At 35.5% G+C, this 16,796-nt stretch overlaps 1 protein-coding gene across 3 annotated transcripts in view; it reads left to right on the forward strand.

The window, feature by feature from the left end:
- Nucleotides 1-16,796, forward strand: part of TBC1D5 (TBC1 domain family member 5) — a 314,809-nt gene that overhangs the window by 221,502 nt on the left and 76,511 nt on the right. For all 3 annotated transcript variants that reach the window (XM_069860194.1, XM_069860196.1, XM_069860195.1), the window contains one exon: nt 11,946-12,088. In XM_069860194.1, coding sequence (XP_069716295.1) covers nt 11,946-12,088 — 143 coding nt within the window. The remainder of the gene's footprint in view (nt 1-11,945; nt 12,089-16,796) is intronic.

The following is a 16,796-nucleotide window of genomic DNA, read 5'->3' on the forward strand; positions in this document are numbered from 1 at the left end:
TTCAGCATATACTTTGTGTTTTGGGAAGATGGCTCATAAAAATTGTCAGCTCATGTAGCTGTCAGTTCAGCTGACCGACCTGACAGTAGTGCTGCCCCGTGGTCCCTCTGCTTGGAGATATACATTTCAAGCACACGGTAGTATGTAACTCACAGGTGTATAAAATCATAATAGAGCATTTCTTCGCATCTAAATAAGGGTAGGTGCATGCTGTCTGACGAGTTATCCATTGAAAACATTGAATACAAGACATTTGACACTAATTTTACTGGTCAAATCCTTCTCTGAAAGAAGTCTGCCTTGACAAGGCGTTCACAAGGTACCTTTTGCAGAGAGAGCCTGGCTTGATGGGTCGTTGCGTAAACTACTTGACATTTGTCCCCAGTCAGACCGGATGCCACATGAAAAATTTACTCAGGCACAGGGCTCCCAGGAATAAACATTTCTCTGGTGTTGCTCACCGGGGACTCAGCAAGGTGAGCGGAACTCCAACTTGTCACGGATGCTCTGTTCTGACAAACATAAGTAGATGCTAATGGCTAAATCGTGACAGAATAAAGTCCCACAACCATATGGCTAATTGCCACAACAATATCTTCAGTGTTATTAATCAAGTTTTCATAGTGTGCCATGATAATTGGAATAATTAGAAACAGCATAGGCATTGCTTGCCTCTGCCGCACATACTGCAGACAGGGACCTGGAACAACCACAACTGCACTTTCTGTGCAGCATTGTTTAGTACTTCCCTTTCCAGCAAATACTGTGGTTAATTAATGAATTAGCTGTTTGCCACCAGAGTGTTTTATTGCTAGCAGGGCTTCTGCAGGGGCACATAGGTAGCTAAATGAGACCACTAAGCCCTTGTACATCTCCAGAAAGATAGGATATTCCCGTAAGGCTGCTGCAACACAACACAAAACTCCACCAGTCATCAGTACTTCATTTCACAGAAGTAGAAGTTCTTGTTCTTGTAACTAATATGTAAGCCAACTTCTTTTTAGTATATGCAGAAAGGATGAAACAACTTCAAAGTGTCCATTTTTTTTGTTTAACAGTTTAAATGAAAGCAAGACTGTGTATAAAAATGATGCAATTAACTCACTAGGCAAAAGAAGTTAACTCTTGGTTGCTGTACCCTGCTTGATAATGGAATTGGGTTCCAAACTTATATTCTGCCTTTGAGCTATGGTTAAAGAAAAAGCGGTGATTCCATCAGTTATTTACGTAAAGCAGTTAAATCATCATTTTGCATACTACCTATTGGAACAGCATCACTTGATTCTTATGTTTAGGAGTATGACAGCAGGGAGGAAATGCAAGTGTTTCCTCAGTGCATGCATCAGCATGTAGTTGACTGGTCACTAGAACTGGCAGATTGATGATGATTCCCTTTGCTGGATGTATGAAGGCATTTAGCCAGACTAATAGATTGAAATGGACTGCTGCATGTATGGCCTCTGAACAGCTTCTTAATTTAGTTTTAGAGCGTACAATAGATGTAATATTGAATTCAGTGATGATATAAATCTTCTCTCCTCGTTTTAAAAAAATAAATAATTTCTTCTCTTGTCCGGAGAGCCACAAAGAGATTTTGAAATGTTATAGTGGTAATTATAAAGACGTTTGCAGAACTAAGCCTCCAATTCAGGTGACAGCTAGGAATTCTGTCCTTTTTAGGTTTATTGTGTATAAGAAGTCAGAATTCTCTCCCCACTGAGGGCTGCTGTGGAGGTGGTCTGGGCCCTGTGAGTAGAGCTTCAAACAGGGAATTTTATGGTACAGTTTCTCCCTGTAGATTTGCTATAACATGGGGTCCACCAGTCGTTCATGGAAGATATCCAAACAAAATCCTGGATGCATAGAAAATAATAGCTTTAGTAAATATCAAGTAAATAAGTGGGATTTTGCATCTGTTTTGGTGTTGTACTACCATCTCTACACATTTTTCTTATCATTTCATTGGCAAAGCATTTATTTATATGTGGTGGTCTAGTTTTACCTGTGTTCATATTCAGCATAATTAGCACAGATTTTCCAAATATTAAAAGAAAGCTTCTGCAAAAGGTACCTATACTAAGATTTTGTTGATGTTAATGAAGTCTTTATTATTGGTGCCTTTTTTATTCTCAGCATGGCTGCCAAGTAGTTTAGTAAGATTTTTGTTTTCTTCATGTCAAAGTATCACAATTTCAGTTTCTTATTCTTTAAGCCCAAATGAAAGAGTATCACTTTATAACGACCATGCTCTTTTACTTCAGATATGTTTGATGTATATTTGTGCAGTTTTATGAGATAAATAGGACAATCTGATATATGTAATTAATTTAACGTTACCATTTTACTTTATAATGAATATTCTTGGGTATATGGCCGTCCTTAATTTTACTATGAAAATCTAAAACTGTCTTTGTTATCAACTGATTTCTCTGTAACACCAAAAAACACCTGTGGTGAAGAAATGGGATTAGAAAGGAAATAATTCTAATGTGGATTGGTAAGGTAGTGATCCAGTCACAACAAGCATGTTGCCTTATAAGTTTGAATACAATGTTTTTTCAGTAGCAGTTCCATTGTTGGATGTAGGCAAATAGCTTCTGAAGAATTAAAAAAAAGTTGAATCTCCTCAGAATTTTAGTATATTTTATTTAGCACACTGGAAAAAGTTCATTTGTTTTAATATTTCAATACAGAGTAAGGGAAGTAAGGTTTGGTTGTAGATTTCTATTTTCCTTATGGACAGCAAAGGCATTTTATTTAATATTTGTGATAAGAAAGTCTCCAAGAGATAATATAAGAACTGAAACTTCATAATATTTTATCAGGATTTATTTTTTTTAACTTTGGAACTATTAACAATTTTTCCTCTCTTCCTTTTATTTTAAAATACCTGTTTTTCTGATTAAGTCTTGTCCAAGTGAATTCTGCAAAGAAATGTGATAACTCTACAGGAAATTTAACAATATGGGACAGTAAAATGATATTGATTCCTCTTTTAATAGAGACATTGCACAAAAAGATCTTTGTATCTTTTAAACCTACTGCATGCATCTTGAATCAATGGATAAAGCTATTAGCAAATTTATTTTATCATCTTAAGAACTGTGCTTTAATTACAACACCGATAGTTGTTTTTCTACTATAATTTCTCCACTTTAAAACCAAATTTAATCATTGCTGTTTAAAGATGTAAAAGTTGGGGGAGTGGAATTCCTAATTGCTAAGAGCTGATATCAGTGGGAACTTCACTAATTTAGAAGTGCCTCTTTTGTTTCAATAGGTTTATTGCAGCAAACACTGCTTAAAATCATTCACCTGTAATTATTTTTGTTTTAAAAAAAAGAAAATGTTTTTGCTACGCTGCAGTGATTTTCAAAACAAAATGCACATGCATCATCAGTGTTTAGGACTGTGGGTTTGAATTGCATAGAGGCAAAGAGCAGGAAGAATTCAGTGGGTGCTCCTTCAAGGTCTTGCGTTTTTCTCTTATGACTGCAGATATTGATCATTAAACTAAGGTTTTAGATTTGTATCAGAGATGAAGTCCCATGCTCCTTGCATGACTTGTTTGTCACTGACTTCAAAAGGTTTTCTTCCAGTAGAATGTAGCAGCCTTCTCTGGTCCTTTTAATTTATCACCATAATTTTATCACAGTGAAGCTTGCATTTTAAACTTGGCTGTTGCCCGAGCTGTTTAAATTCAGTTGTTCTGCAAAAATACAGCAGTATCCTTGAATCTTGTTCCATTGAATAAAAGCACAGTTTAGTCAAGAGGATTTCTAAACGTGTCATGGTATAAAACCTGGACCCTTCATGTTCTTACCTCTGTATCTGACCAACATCTGAAAAAAGGGTTCCTCAACTTTGATGTGTGATATTGGTTGTCAACTTGAAGCACCTTTTTAAAAATTCTTGGCAAATGTCTAGAACTCCAGTCCTTTAAAAGATTCAATAATGGCTGAAACTATGTTAGATGTTTTATTGTGATGATTCTTTCTCTAGACAGCTACCAGAGTACAACAATTTTACCCTTCCTTCATAGTAATGAATGATCAGTAAATTGTTATAGTCTGGTACCTGGATGTCTTTTGTATTTACTGCCAACACTTGCTATCAATGTCAATACAGTGCTTGTAATAGTGTTAATTACTAAGCCTTCATTGTGTATACAAAATACTAAAATTGAAGTTTTTTTAACTTTTAGTATTTAGAAAGAATGGAAAAGAAATTCAGCAGTGTACACTCATTGTGTCTTCTGAAGTGTTAGTCCATAAATATTGTTCCAAATAAATATAGATTCAAGCTTTTCCAGAAAAGGACTACTGAAAATTTGGTGGGAAAACCATTGGCAAAGCCTGCAGATAAAACGATTACTTCAAAAAGTATTTGAATATGCAAAGAAACTCAATTCTCTCAGGGGAAAAAAAGTCAAAAGAAAGCTCATCCATTAGGTAATGAAAAGGTGAACCAATTACACATAGGTTAAGAGCTTCTTTCAGCCAGCCATATTACTAGAGTTTTGCATTAAGAATATAAATCAAATAAATTGTGAAACAAGACTGGTAACCACAGATTATACAAGTTTATCAGTTTAATTAGTCTGAACTCCTGCCTTTATAGGACTTTATCAAATAATCTCTAAATCAGATCCAATCTTCCATAGAATCTCTTCAGAATTTTCTAATAACATCTGATCAAAATTTAAAGATTCCAGTATGGAAAACCACTGTATCTTTAGGCAAGTTTCTCCATTGGTCTGCTTGTCATTGCAAGGCTTTTATTTTTGTTTATGGGGTTATTGTGGCGAGGGGAGAGCTGCTTGTGATAATCTTTTGATGATTTGTTTTACACGGCTTTTTGCTGGTATGATTTTGTGTGTTATTTGTCTACTTCTGGTGAAGCCACGCTGATGATTTTCTTGTCCTTCACCTGCCTAGAAATGGTTTCCAGGGTTAACTGCTTGGTCATCTTCCCAAGGGTCAAGGTAAAGCTGACTGGCCTATAGCTACCTGGGTCCTCCTTCTTAACTTCCTTGAAGACAGGAATGACATTTTCTTCTCTTCAATCTTTGGACGTTCTCCCAGTCACCGTGATTAGTTAATTATTGAGAGTTGCCTACTAATTACATCTGCCAGCTCCCTCAGCACTCATGGGTGCATCCCTTCAGCTCCCATGGAATTATGTATGTCCAGCTCACTGAAGTATCCCCTGACCTCATCCTCTTCCACCAAGGCTGCATTTTCTTTCCTCTAGCCTTTTCCCCCATCTCTGGGACCTGGGATTCCTGAAGGCTGGTCTTGCTAGTGCAGAAGGCATTCAGTCATTCAGTCTTTTCCATGTCCTGTGTAAGCAGGTACCTGTAATACTGAGAAGAGCAGAAATGTTGAGCTAAATTTTTAAGTCAGGGATAGGTTTGGGTGAGTGCGGTTACCAGAAGTACCCATTGTAGTATATTCCTAAAAATATCAAACATTACTGTTATGAAGATGCAATGACACCTTTTCATTAAGTGCATTCCTGCAAGCGAGTATATTGGAATTGTCTGGCTTCAGACAATGGTAAATGTCGTACCAAAATGGGTAAATTACAGTAAGGAGGGAGAAGTAATTCTTAGCAACTATTTCTTTAGAAAGAGAAACCTTCTTTAATAAGGAAAATAGGAGAGTTTACCAAAAATCAAAAGATTTTTTCTTAAATGCAAAATTGAGTAATCTTTGCCAGTAATCTTAAAGAAACCAAATGGAAAAGGAAATAATACAAATAAAAATTAGATGCTAATGCCACATAATTTATTTGTAGAAATAAAATTAAAGTTATCTATTTTAAAGAGGTCCACTGGTCTGTATATGATAAAATAGTTATTTTTTAAAATTCGGGATATGTAGAACAGCAGGAATTTTTAACAGAACAAATCAAGACTATTTTCTCTAGTGGAAAGAAGGCAACAAAGTATAGTATGTACCAGATTCTTGTCACTTAGCCTGAATTTGAGTATTTTTATATTAATAAACAAGCATTCATTACCATTATTATTTAATTTGGGATGTTTAGAAAAACCTATGGTCGAGTCTGAAACTCATATAATCTGTAATGTGGATGTGTTGTTTCATTTTTATGAGTACTGTACTCAAATGCCGTAATTTTTATCTTCGCATATAACAACTCTTTAAGGCCCCAGTGTCTAAGCTGCAGAACAGAAAGCCTGTGGATCTTACCGTAGTTTTTAAGTGCAAATTTTAAAAAATTAGTCGATGTGAATGAACGCAAACCAAGCAGAAGTTGAACCAGATTAAAGAAAAAAAATAAAAACAAACAACGAGCACCTGCATTGTATCCACCTAGCAGAAGAATCAGCATTCATGCATTTGATGCAATGATACACTGAATCTTAATGCAGCTGGTACAGAAGCCAGATGAAATGCATGCGAGTGCAGGACAGGACATCCCTACTTAGATCACAGTCACACCAAAGTGCATGGATGTCTATTCTCTAGCAGAATAATAGTCCACATACAAACCTGAAATTACTAAACCAGAAAAGGTATGCACACGTGTAAGAAGAATCTTTTTTATAGTTTCTATTGTCTCTAAGGAGAAGCCAAATTTTTTGTTAGATGCTGGCATGCTCTTTTTCCCTCTTTATCACGCACACTTTTGTACAATCAGCATACGCTGCTGGAGGCAATGTGGTAGAAATCTATTATACTTAAATGTTTTATGGCCTAAGGAAAATCTGATCATCTCGTCTGCCTTCTCAAATGACAAAGGCCACATAATTTTATCTAATAAATACAGAATTAACATTTGAATTTATGGTTGAAGTAAACAGATCTTCTAGCAAGATGTCTGTTTTCATTCCCTTCACAAGTTAAGTAGATTAAGGCAAAAAATGGAACATATGCTGTAACAATATCTCACTGTACATCCTTTATGGGTGGTGTGCATATGAGGGTATGTGTGTAAATTCACAGCATTTGGATCGAACACATCAGAGGTTTCTGTAAATCCCTGAAAGTCTGTTGAGCTTCCCACATAACTTCTTATAGCATATTTTTTTTTACTTTGTTGGGGTTTCACATGCTGCTTTCTGTTCTGACAAAATATTGGATTTTAATAAGGTTTTCTTTATTTTAGAAATGTCAATTGCTACACTTAGCTTTTTTTGCCTTCATTCTCATCAGTGGTCATTAGGAGTTTCTTATGCACCGTTAGCAGTACTGCCCTTCCACAAGACTGTTGTTGAAAAGTAGCTGAAAGAACAGGTTGTGATTATACTCGGGCATGTTTCCTTTGCTGTCTTGTATCATTTGAAGATTTTGTTAATCTCTTTAGGACATTCCAGATCAAATCCCTTAACTGTTTAAAGCCACAAGAGTCTTAATGAAAACAAGATTTATTAAGAAAGGAAACAGAACACTGGAGAAATGGACTGTGTAACAAATTGAAGACAGACTATTGCTAAAGCTTGCCTTGATTGGTCTACTTCATGTCCTTAAAAGAAGGAAAACTGCCTTACACATCTTCTGATTGAACTTGCCTGTTTTCCCTCTGACTACCTCTGGCAGCTATAAAATCCAGGAGATTTTCTGATATCAAATGTCTCCTTTTGAGTGTGCTCTTGCTGTATATTTGCAGGTATCTTTACTCTTCTCATCCATGCAATTGTTGATGAGTGTTGCTGCAGCCTTCTTCAGCTGCAGCCCACCCAGTGTCCATAGGTTAGCAACACAGGTATCTGAAATCGTAGCACAGGCATCAGGTCTGTCCAGCATAGTGCTTGCTGCTTGTCATTGAACTATTTAATTCTTTAGGTTATGTAGAGCTTCTTTCCATAGCTTTAAGTTCTTTTGAAAGTGCTATACAAATGTTGCTCCTCATCTTTTTCCGTATCTTATTTTTGAACAAGCAGATCACAGCTCAAGTCTGTCTACCCTTTCTCTTAAATTATTGACCATGACTTTACATAGTAAATTGCACTGGCTACAAATGTTTGCTTGCACATAATTCATGACAGAGTTTAAAGAGACAGAGCTTACATATAATTTTCTCAGTCAGTAAACAACTGATGTTAATTTTGGCATTTCTCAGCTTCTAAGAGCTTAGTTTTGATAAGATGGTGTTTTTTTCAATAGTTACAGTCCATGTAAATAATTTTATTATTTTTAAAAAAGCAGCAAAACTTGTGCTGAAAATGAAATTACATCCTGCAAATTCCTACTGACCCTCCCTTTCTCTAGGAGACTCCCACTAGTGAGTCTTGCAAGTATTGGAAACTAGATGAACAGCATCCTCCACTGTCGCATCCACAAAGTGGCACTGGCCATTGCAGGTGGATGATACACACCTTTCTACTCCCCATGCAGAAAGGAGGGTGAGGGATGGGGTGGCAGATACGCTGCTGGTTTGGTGGAAAGAGTTAGGAACTAACAGAATGTGGAAATCTGCGCTCTGCTGCGTTTAGGTCAGCCAAGAAATTACCAGATTTGTGCGGTTTTGTTTAATATGCACAACAAAAAGAAAATAACAGAGACCTTGTTGTTTTGATTCTAGACCTTCTTCATTAAATTCTTGGGGAAAAAAAATAAGTTAAGCACGAGCAAATTTTTTTAACTTTGTTCTAATGTATAGTGTCAATAAATAAAAAAAAAACAAGACTCGAGCAGATGCTTGGAGTGGAAACTGTATTGATGATTGAGTTTAGCAAAAGTATAAATGACTGAAAACAGACTCTTACAGTAGAATTTTTAGGCAACTTGTTGACAATTTTGTGTCATTGTGTTGTTTCATCCTCTTAAACACTCCAAAACTGTTTGTATCACCTCATCTGTAACCATTGCTTAGGTTTCCATTTCTTCTCTGTCCAAGAACTCAGAGAAGATAATCAGCTAAATATATGTAATACATAATGAGTTAATTTTATTCATGCTTGAGAATTGTCCTGTAAATATCAGTCAGAATGGTTGTGGTTTTAGTTAAAATTGGTAAGGCTGAATCATTGACTTATTTAATGGCTTTACTAGAGAACAGTTTTCTCCTGATTTTTCTATATTGTAAGGTCATTAATGAATCATTAGCTATTGCTAGCAATTACTGAACCCTTGAGAATATTGGTTTAATTATATAGGAATCATAAGTGGAAAATACAGTTACATATTCTACAATGTAGGTAGTAGTACCTTGGTGTATTATGGCTTTAAAGAATCTGGGGTTTTTTTGTAGATTTAATTACTAAGTATGCCTGGTAAAATATGAATTATTGTATTACTGCATGTGATAAAAGGTATACTATTGTGAGCCTTGCAGTCTGCAGGTGTAACAGATGTAAGGCAAGATTAACAGGACAGAACAATAATTAAACCACAGACAGCCATCTCAAAAAAAAAAAAAAGAAAGGTTTATCGTGCCCAATGCAATTATTAAGTGTGTCTTAAATTCTCTGCAAATATTTGTAAAAGCAATAAAAATGTATTAGTTTGAAAGACAGCTTTTCAGTGTGGACATTTACTTTAAGGAATTAAGATCTCTTTTTCTGAATATAAAAGGTATGCGTAGTCCTGCCATATGGCAGAGGGGCTCATAGGCAATAGGGTCCTTGGTTTATAGATGTTGTGAGCTAAATGCTGCCTAAGAAAATAAGAGAGCAGTTAGTATATATGCATTTACAACAGTATGAATTGCTTACTCCCTTTAAGACAGGAAGGTTCAAGTAATTAACGGTAATATTATGGTTGCAAAAGGAAGTCCAGTTGTTCTTCAGCAGTCTGTATCTGTGAAATGTGATACCTCTGGGGACTGGGATTTAATTTTCCCTGGAGAAAATATAAAAGCAGGAGGAAAAAAGGAATGACTTCTGCTTGAGCAGAATAAACCTGCATCTACGAACGATTAACACTGCATAATGAAGTAGTAAAGAAGCAAAAGAGATTTCTAATAAAAGACTAATAACAAATCCCATTACACCATGGTGTATTTTTTCCCTTGAAGTGTATTAGACTTTTAGCAAGGCTTCTGAATGAGATTTCGGAAGTTGCAAGCAAAGTCAGCTCAAATGCTTCAAGCTTAGCGGAAATTTCTCGCCTAACAGTTTGTGTAACTTGAAAGTTGCAGTTTTACAGGTGGGAGGGGTTGTTACAACAAGTAATAGGCTTCATGCAGAGTTTGGGTAATGTTTGTGTCACCATAGGATAATAGTCTCCTGTAGGCTAGGCACTGTAGGGTAATGTGCCACTATGTGGTAAAATCCCTTCAATTGCACAGACATGGTATTAAATGCACCAGCTTAGCCTTGCTTTTGTGTTAACAGTTCTTCTGACTTCTTTTTCTGAGGCCTGAAAGTAAGTCCTAATAGGAATATGGGGGTTGATGAGAGAGGCAGGTACACAGTGTTTTTGTTTGGTCACAGCTAATACTGTGATGCTAATATAAAAAGTTACAAGAGTTCAGAATGTAAATGTTTGATATAAGAATGAGGTGATTCTGTCTTTTGAAATCACGCATATTCACTTTTAAAAGGGAGCATTTCTTGCCTGGGAAAAAATTCTGTGTAGTGATCTCTACATCTGTAACAGGGATGTTTTTGCACATTATAGATATGGTTCCAGTGGAGGGGGGAATAAAAGTTTAAGTGAAGACAACCTTGACTCACAAGACAATCCCTTTGAATTTCTTTTATGAGGGGAAGTGTTTTTGTACAGCTTGTTGCTATCTTAAAAGCTTATGCTCAACTGACATATTTGAATTCATTTGTCTAGAAATGAACTTTTCGTACTGGAATAAGAAAAAAAAAAAAAAAACAGGTGCCTTAAATCAACAGTGAGTTCCGGGACAGAAGTGGTTAAATACAAATTCTTACAAGCGAAACTAATCTTGATGAAATTTCTAGTTGCCTTTTGAGAAATTTTTATGAATTTTTAAAGAATGGCTTAATTTGCTTAGCAGAAATTTGCAATCAATCTTTTCTTGCCACTGAATAAACAGATTCCACATGCGTCATAATTTGCATATCCCAGCTAAAAATGTAATTCATTATTTTTAAGTCCGTTTCATAAAAACTATTTCAGGATTAATGTTATTAGCTATTCTTTAGCTCTTTCAGATGTAACCTTAGATAATCCGACCTCAAAAAGTCCAAAGCTAGCAGGTCGGTTCTGGAATAGGAAAGAGAACTGCCTTTCCTAACACCAGCAAGTAAGTCAGTGTAAGAGCTAGAAGTGGAAATAAGAAATCTTGAGAAACAATTTTCTTCTACATCTTCTCAAGCTTCCAGTCTCAAGGAGATATAGCATTTAATAAGACAGAATTTCACATTTTGCTAGGTATGGAAACAGAACAATACGAACAGGAATCAATGGTATAGTCTGCATGTCGATTATCACTATATCTGGTAAAGATTTAAATTAGGTTTAATCAAAATAGCATCCGTAGCAAATTTTATATGGAGCTGAAAACACAGTCATCAATAACAGCGCAGAAGCCTCTTCGAAGTAAGTGTGACCCAGTCCATTTTAACTGCTGTTTGGCATCTGCCTCTGAACTGGCTTTCACTTGATGGCTTTTAAAGGCTTCTCATTGGCTTCACTCTCCTCTTTTTGTTGTTTCAGGTTATTCTTGTGTAACATTTTCTCCTCATCCTCTTAGATCACTGTCACGTTAAACGCTCAAAAAAATAGTGTATAGGATTGATATGTTTTGTCCTTTAAGGTTCAGCCACATAATAATATTAGTCAGTTAAGCTTCTACAGCCTGTAATGTATCACTTCTTTAATGTACATGCAGTAACATTTCCACAAATAAAATTAGTTTAGTGATTATCACAGACCTTAATGCCTTGCAGAATTTTCTGGTGGAATGTTTTGGATTGTAGCTGATACTGGGATATGTTTACTGATTTTACCGTACTTGGCAAAACAGAGAAATACAAATCACGTCTTTTCCTTTTTTTTCAGGCGGTGGGTAAGGCTCCTGTTTGGACGTGAATTCCCACTTCAGGACCTTCTGGTTGTCTGGGATGCTCTGTTCGCTGACAGTATCACCCTGAGTTTAGTTGACTACATTTTTGTAGCCATGTTGTTATATATTAGAGATGCCTGTAAGTATCAATTATCTTTCGATCTTTTAAAAAGATTACCAACCTGTTTTTCAAAGCAAAAGAGGACTTAAGAAATGCTAGATTTCGTTGCAACTTTTTTAACACACTGAAAATCATTCCAAATGCTAGGAGAAGAGCCATTTATTATCAGGCACGGTCTGCTATGAAGCAAATTGTATCTTGGAGTTAAATGCAGGTTTGTTTTCTGAGTAGTTCTGTGGTTTTATATGCAAGTTGCAGATTTTATGTACAGCGAGAGATACAGGTATGTATAGAGCTCCACCTTCTGACCACACTGATGAACTGAGCAAAGTCTCCCTTTGGATATATTTTTACTCTGTTCTGCTGCGAGAAATGTGAAAATGCACAAGACAATGATTCATAATTTTCAAAAATCTATCTTGAAGAAAATGTAAATGCGGACGTGTAACAATTAAAAAATATTTTTGTTCTATGCAGGAGTGGCACTGTTAAAAAATGATAATTTCATTTTATTTTATTTAAGTAAGCCTGAAATATGTGGAAAGGTGAATACTTATGGCTTAGCAATAACAATAAATACATTAGTTAGAGACAAATAAAAACATTAAAATGTTAATAGCTTATATCATTGTGAACAGGAAGATATGTAGTGATTAATTGAGGCATTTATTTCTGTCCCATCATATTTTGCAAAAATGTATGAATTCCATAGCATGCTGTTCAGGGTTAACCGTATACAATCTGTAAGTTTTAGGTTCTAACAAGGTGACATATTTGACACAATTTTGTATTCTAGGACACATGAAGTTTTCAACATCTGTGGTTCCTGTTTTAAGGCCCGATATTGTAAATATAACGTGCATGTACTTTACACATACTGTCGTTCCACTGCCTGCCTTCATGTGTTTTTTTAATTACTTTTTAATAAACATACAGCATTTAGAACTACCTTATATTCCTCTCAAAGAAGTGGATATTTAATTCAGCTTAGAGGTTTCAAAATTAATGCTGCTCTTTCAGGATGATCTGATTCCAGGTCATTATGTTCTGCAATCTAAATCTGGCTTGTTTATGTGCAGTAAACTGAAATAATCTTAAAAAATTTGATATAGCCAGGTAGTATTTTATTTTGTATCATTTCCCTTTAAAAAAAAAACTTTAAAACTGCGTTTTTAAGAACTCTTGTTGGGGAGGGAGTTTCTTTTCTTATGCTCATGTAAAATTATCGCTATGAGGTAGCTAAAAATGTGTTCTAGGCATCTATATGAAATCAGTCTCTCTTTTCTCTGAAATCCCCAGGCTTCATCAATAAGAGTAGTAAATAGCTTTAAAGTGGAGTGCAATTGCCCAAATGAGATGCAAAGTCATCTCATCAGGACAGCTAATACTTCATACATATACTATTTCTGTAATAAGTAACTTTTTGATCTATAGTTGAACATTGCTAATTACTCTAAGCATAATAGAATGGTGAAAGAAAATAGCCTGGCATAAATACTGTGTCGTTGACTATATTTTCAAAGTCAAGCTCAGACTGTAGCGATTTCTGCAGTTCTTGATTTGATAAAAGAAGCTTTTATATATCTGTAATAGAGAAGTTTTCTAATTTTTCTCATATTTTTATACTGCTGAAAATATTTGAGCTTTGAATGGAGTTCAGAGTTCTGTTGTAATATTTTTTAAAATATTTTCAAATCAAATGTTTATAAAAGCTTCTCTTTATTTGATGAAATGAAATGTTAGCTCAAAACATCTGATGATGGTGTGGAATTTTTCAGGTTAAAGACTTTGAAACAATAGGAATAATAACAAAGCTCCTAAGATATTATGTTATAAAAATGTGGAACATAAGTAATACAGTATTGAAAGCATTTGAAAGTTTAAAAAATTACGCAGATTCTTTTTTACTAACACCTTTGGGAATGGGAGAGAAGTTGCTGATTAGGGAGTTGATGAATTTTTTTGTGTGTTTTATTGTGATGTTCACAACGACATGATTTTAAGAAAATATTGTTTCTGCTATTTTTTTTATTTTTTTTTGGTTCTGGAATACTGTTACTCAAACACTATATTATTCAAGAAGATGGGAACATTTAGATCAGTAGATTTTTGCTTATATGTTTCAAAGATTACACATGCATAATCTTACACAGTCATTCTGTAAACTCCTCTGTTCAGTTTTACATCTGTATCCAAGCAGGACTTTGTGGAGTGACAGTTCCCACAAGCCAGCTGTACGGTTGTGCACCAAAGTATCCTGAGTTTTAATAAATTCTTTTCTGGGTTTCCTTGGAAAAAATCATGCCAAACAACTCTTTTTTTTTTTAATCTCTCAAATCAGAAGCATGGATACGTTACTTCTTTTTCACCAGAATGGATGTATATGCAGTTCAGGATGTATATTCAGAAATCAGAATGAAGGGGAGGGTTTAGTGCAAAAATATATATTTTTTTATATACTTCCCTTCAAGAAGGACAAAAATGAACAAACCTGAAAGACCTGTCTATATTTTGCATAATAAACTAACGTCGTTATTGCACCAGGAGCTTATTTCAACTGATCAGTGTTAGAATAAGTATATTTTTATCATGTTCCCACTTGATGACTAGCTATGGCCATTGTTCAGGAGTAGACAAACTCCTCTACACAGAGAAAGCAATCTTAATGCATTCTGATTAATATTTGCTACACAGTGTCCAATGGAATATCAAATTGCTTTCTCCTGTCTGCTTTTCATGAGACTGATTTTCTCTGTTGGTCCAATAACCATTCCTGGATGCAAGCAGCAGTAATAGTGGTGGAAAACAGATAAAATAACTGTACCTATCCCCAATAAAGTCCTAATTTTCTATACAGACTTTTTTTTCCATAATTGAACTTCAGCATCATCCAGGTGCTGCTGAGATTGGATAAATTTGTATTGCACGTAATCTCTTTCCAGAAGCCTAATCCCACACTTAATTCTTAGAAATCATTGTACTGTGATATTCATGCTCAGGGAAGGAATGTTTCTTTTGTTTTACTGCTATTTTCTCTCTAATTTCTAAGAAAACTGACACTCTGTTAGGTAGTATTATACATTTTGTCCTGAAGAGACAAGAATCATATAACGGTTTGTGGTAGAAGGAGCTTTCAAGGATCTTCTAGTCCAGTCCCCTGCCATGGGCAAGGACATCTTTCAGTAGATCTCAAAAGCTCCATCCAACCAGACCTTGAACTCTTCTACGGATGGAGCATCCACAGCTCTGGTCATCCTGTTCCAGTGTCTCACTGCCTTCATCTTAAAGCATTTCTTCCATATGTCCAATCTATATCTACTGTCTTTAAGTTTTAAACCATTGTCCCTTGTCCTGTCACTGCAGACCATGGTTAAAAGTCTCTCTCTTTCTTACAGCCCTTTTTAAGTATTGAAATGCCATGAAAAAGTCTCTCCGGAGCCTTCTCTTCTCCAGGCTGAACAATTCCAACTCTCTCAGCCTTTCCTCATAGGAAAGGTGTTCCGTCCCTCTGATCATTTTTGTGGCCCTTCTCTTGACTCACTCTAACAGATTCATGTCTTCCCTGTGTTGAAAGCTCCAGAGCTCAATTCAATACTCCGGGTGAGGACTCTCCAGAGTGGAGTAGAGGGTCAGAATCACCTCCCTTGATCTGCTGGCCGTGCATCTTTTTATACAACCCAGGATACGATTGGCCGCCTGGGTTGCAAGCACACGTTACCAGCTTATGGGCACTGAAACAAAGCATACCAAGAGGTGTTTCAGCAAAGTAATCCCTTTAATCCAAGGTTCCCCAGCAAACAGACCACTGTCAACAGTTTTATCTTCTGTAGAGGTGTCTACATGAAAAGGGGATATGTAAGGAAAATCCTAAAGATTAAATAAATATAAGAATTAGCCTACCTTCCTCATTAAAGTGTTGGAGTTCTTTTAGCTCTCTTTGAATGGTAAGGTTTCATTGTAAAATTTGACTTCTAGGGATTAGAGGGGACACAGGTCATTGCCCAACAGTTTGATTTTTTTTTCCATTATTCAATTGTTTAACTATTACACATTTCAAAAAAGTAATAAGTAGAGTAAATGTCTTGTGGTTGAAAATACATTTTTTTTGTTAGAGGTCAAGTCTGCACCATTAAAATAAATTAGCATTTTTAATATTTGCTTTCCCTATATCTGTGAGATAGCAAAGAACTCTTCCAGGAAAAATAGAGAAAGGATAATTTTAATCCATTTTACATTCCAGAATAGAACACATACTGATATATTCAAAAGAGAAATGTGTTGGTCTTATTGCCCATTGTTAATAAAAGTATTTAGAGTTTACTACCCATTTTCAGTATTTTTATTTGCTTTGGTAAAAAAGCATCATGATCATAACTGCAGTACAGTATCTTAAATTTGATTTAGGTGTGAGAATTTGATTGCGTATGTACTATGTGGTGCTTGTATTATGCTTCTCGGAAAGAACTCTGACGGAGACCATTGTATTGTGTTCATTATGCCAGCTTTGTGACTTCAAGAAGAAAAAACAGGTACCTGAATATGAACAAGAAAAACAAAGGGTAGGAAAAAGAACAGGCAGAACAGATAAAGAATGAGTAGGATAAGTGAGTGCTTTACAAATGAAAGCAGATGTATGAAATTACAAGCTGTCGGATCAGCAACGGAAATGAAGATGATAAAGTGGTTCCCTACACAGATTATAATTATTCATTTTGCCCAGTCCTGC

This window comes from Phaenicophaeus curvirostris, chromosome 6 (assembly GCF_032191515.1).
Source record: "Phaenicophaeus curvirostris isolate KB17595 chromosome 6, BPBGC_Pcur_1.0, whole genome shotgun sequence".
Classification (NCBI taxonomy): domain Eukaryota; kingdom Metazoa; phylum Chordata; class Aves; order Cuculiformes; family Cuculidae; genus Phaenicophaeus; species Phaenicophaeus curvirostris.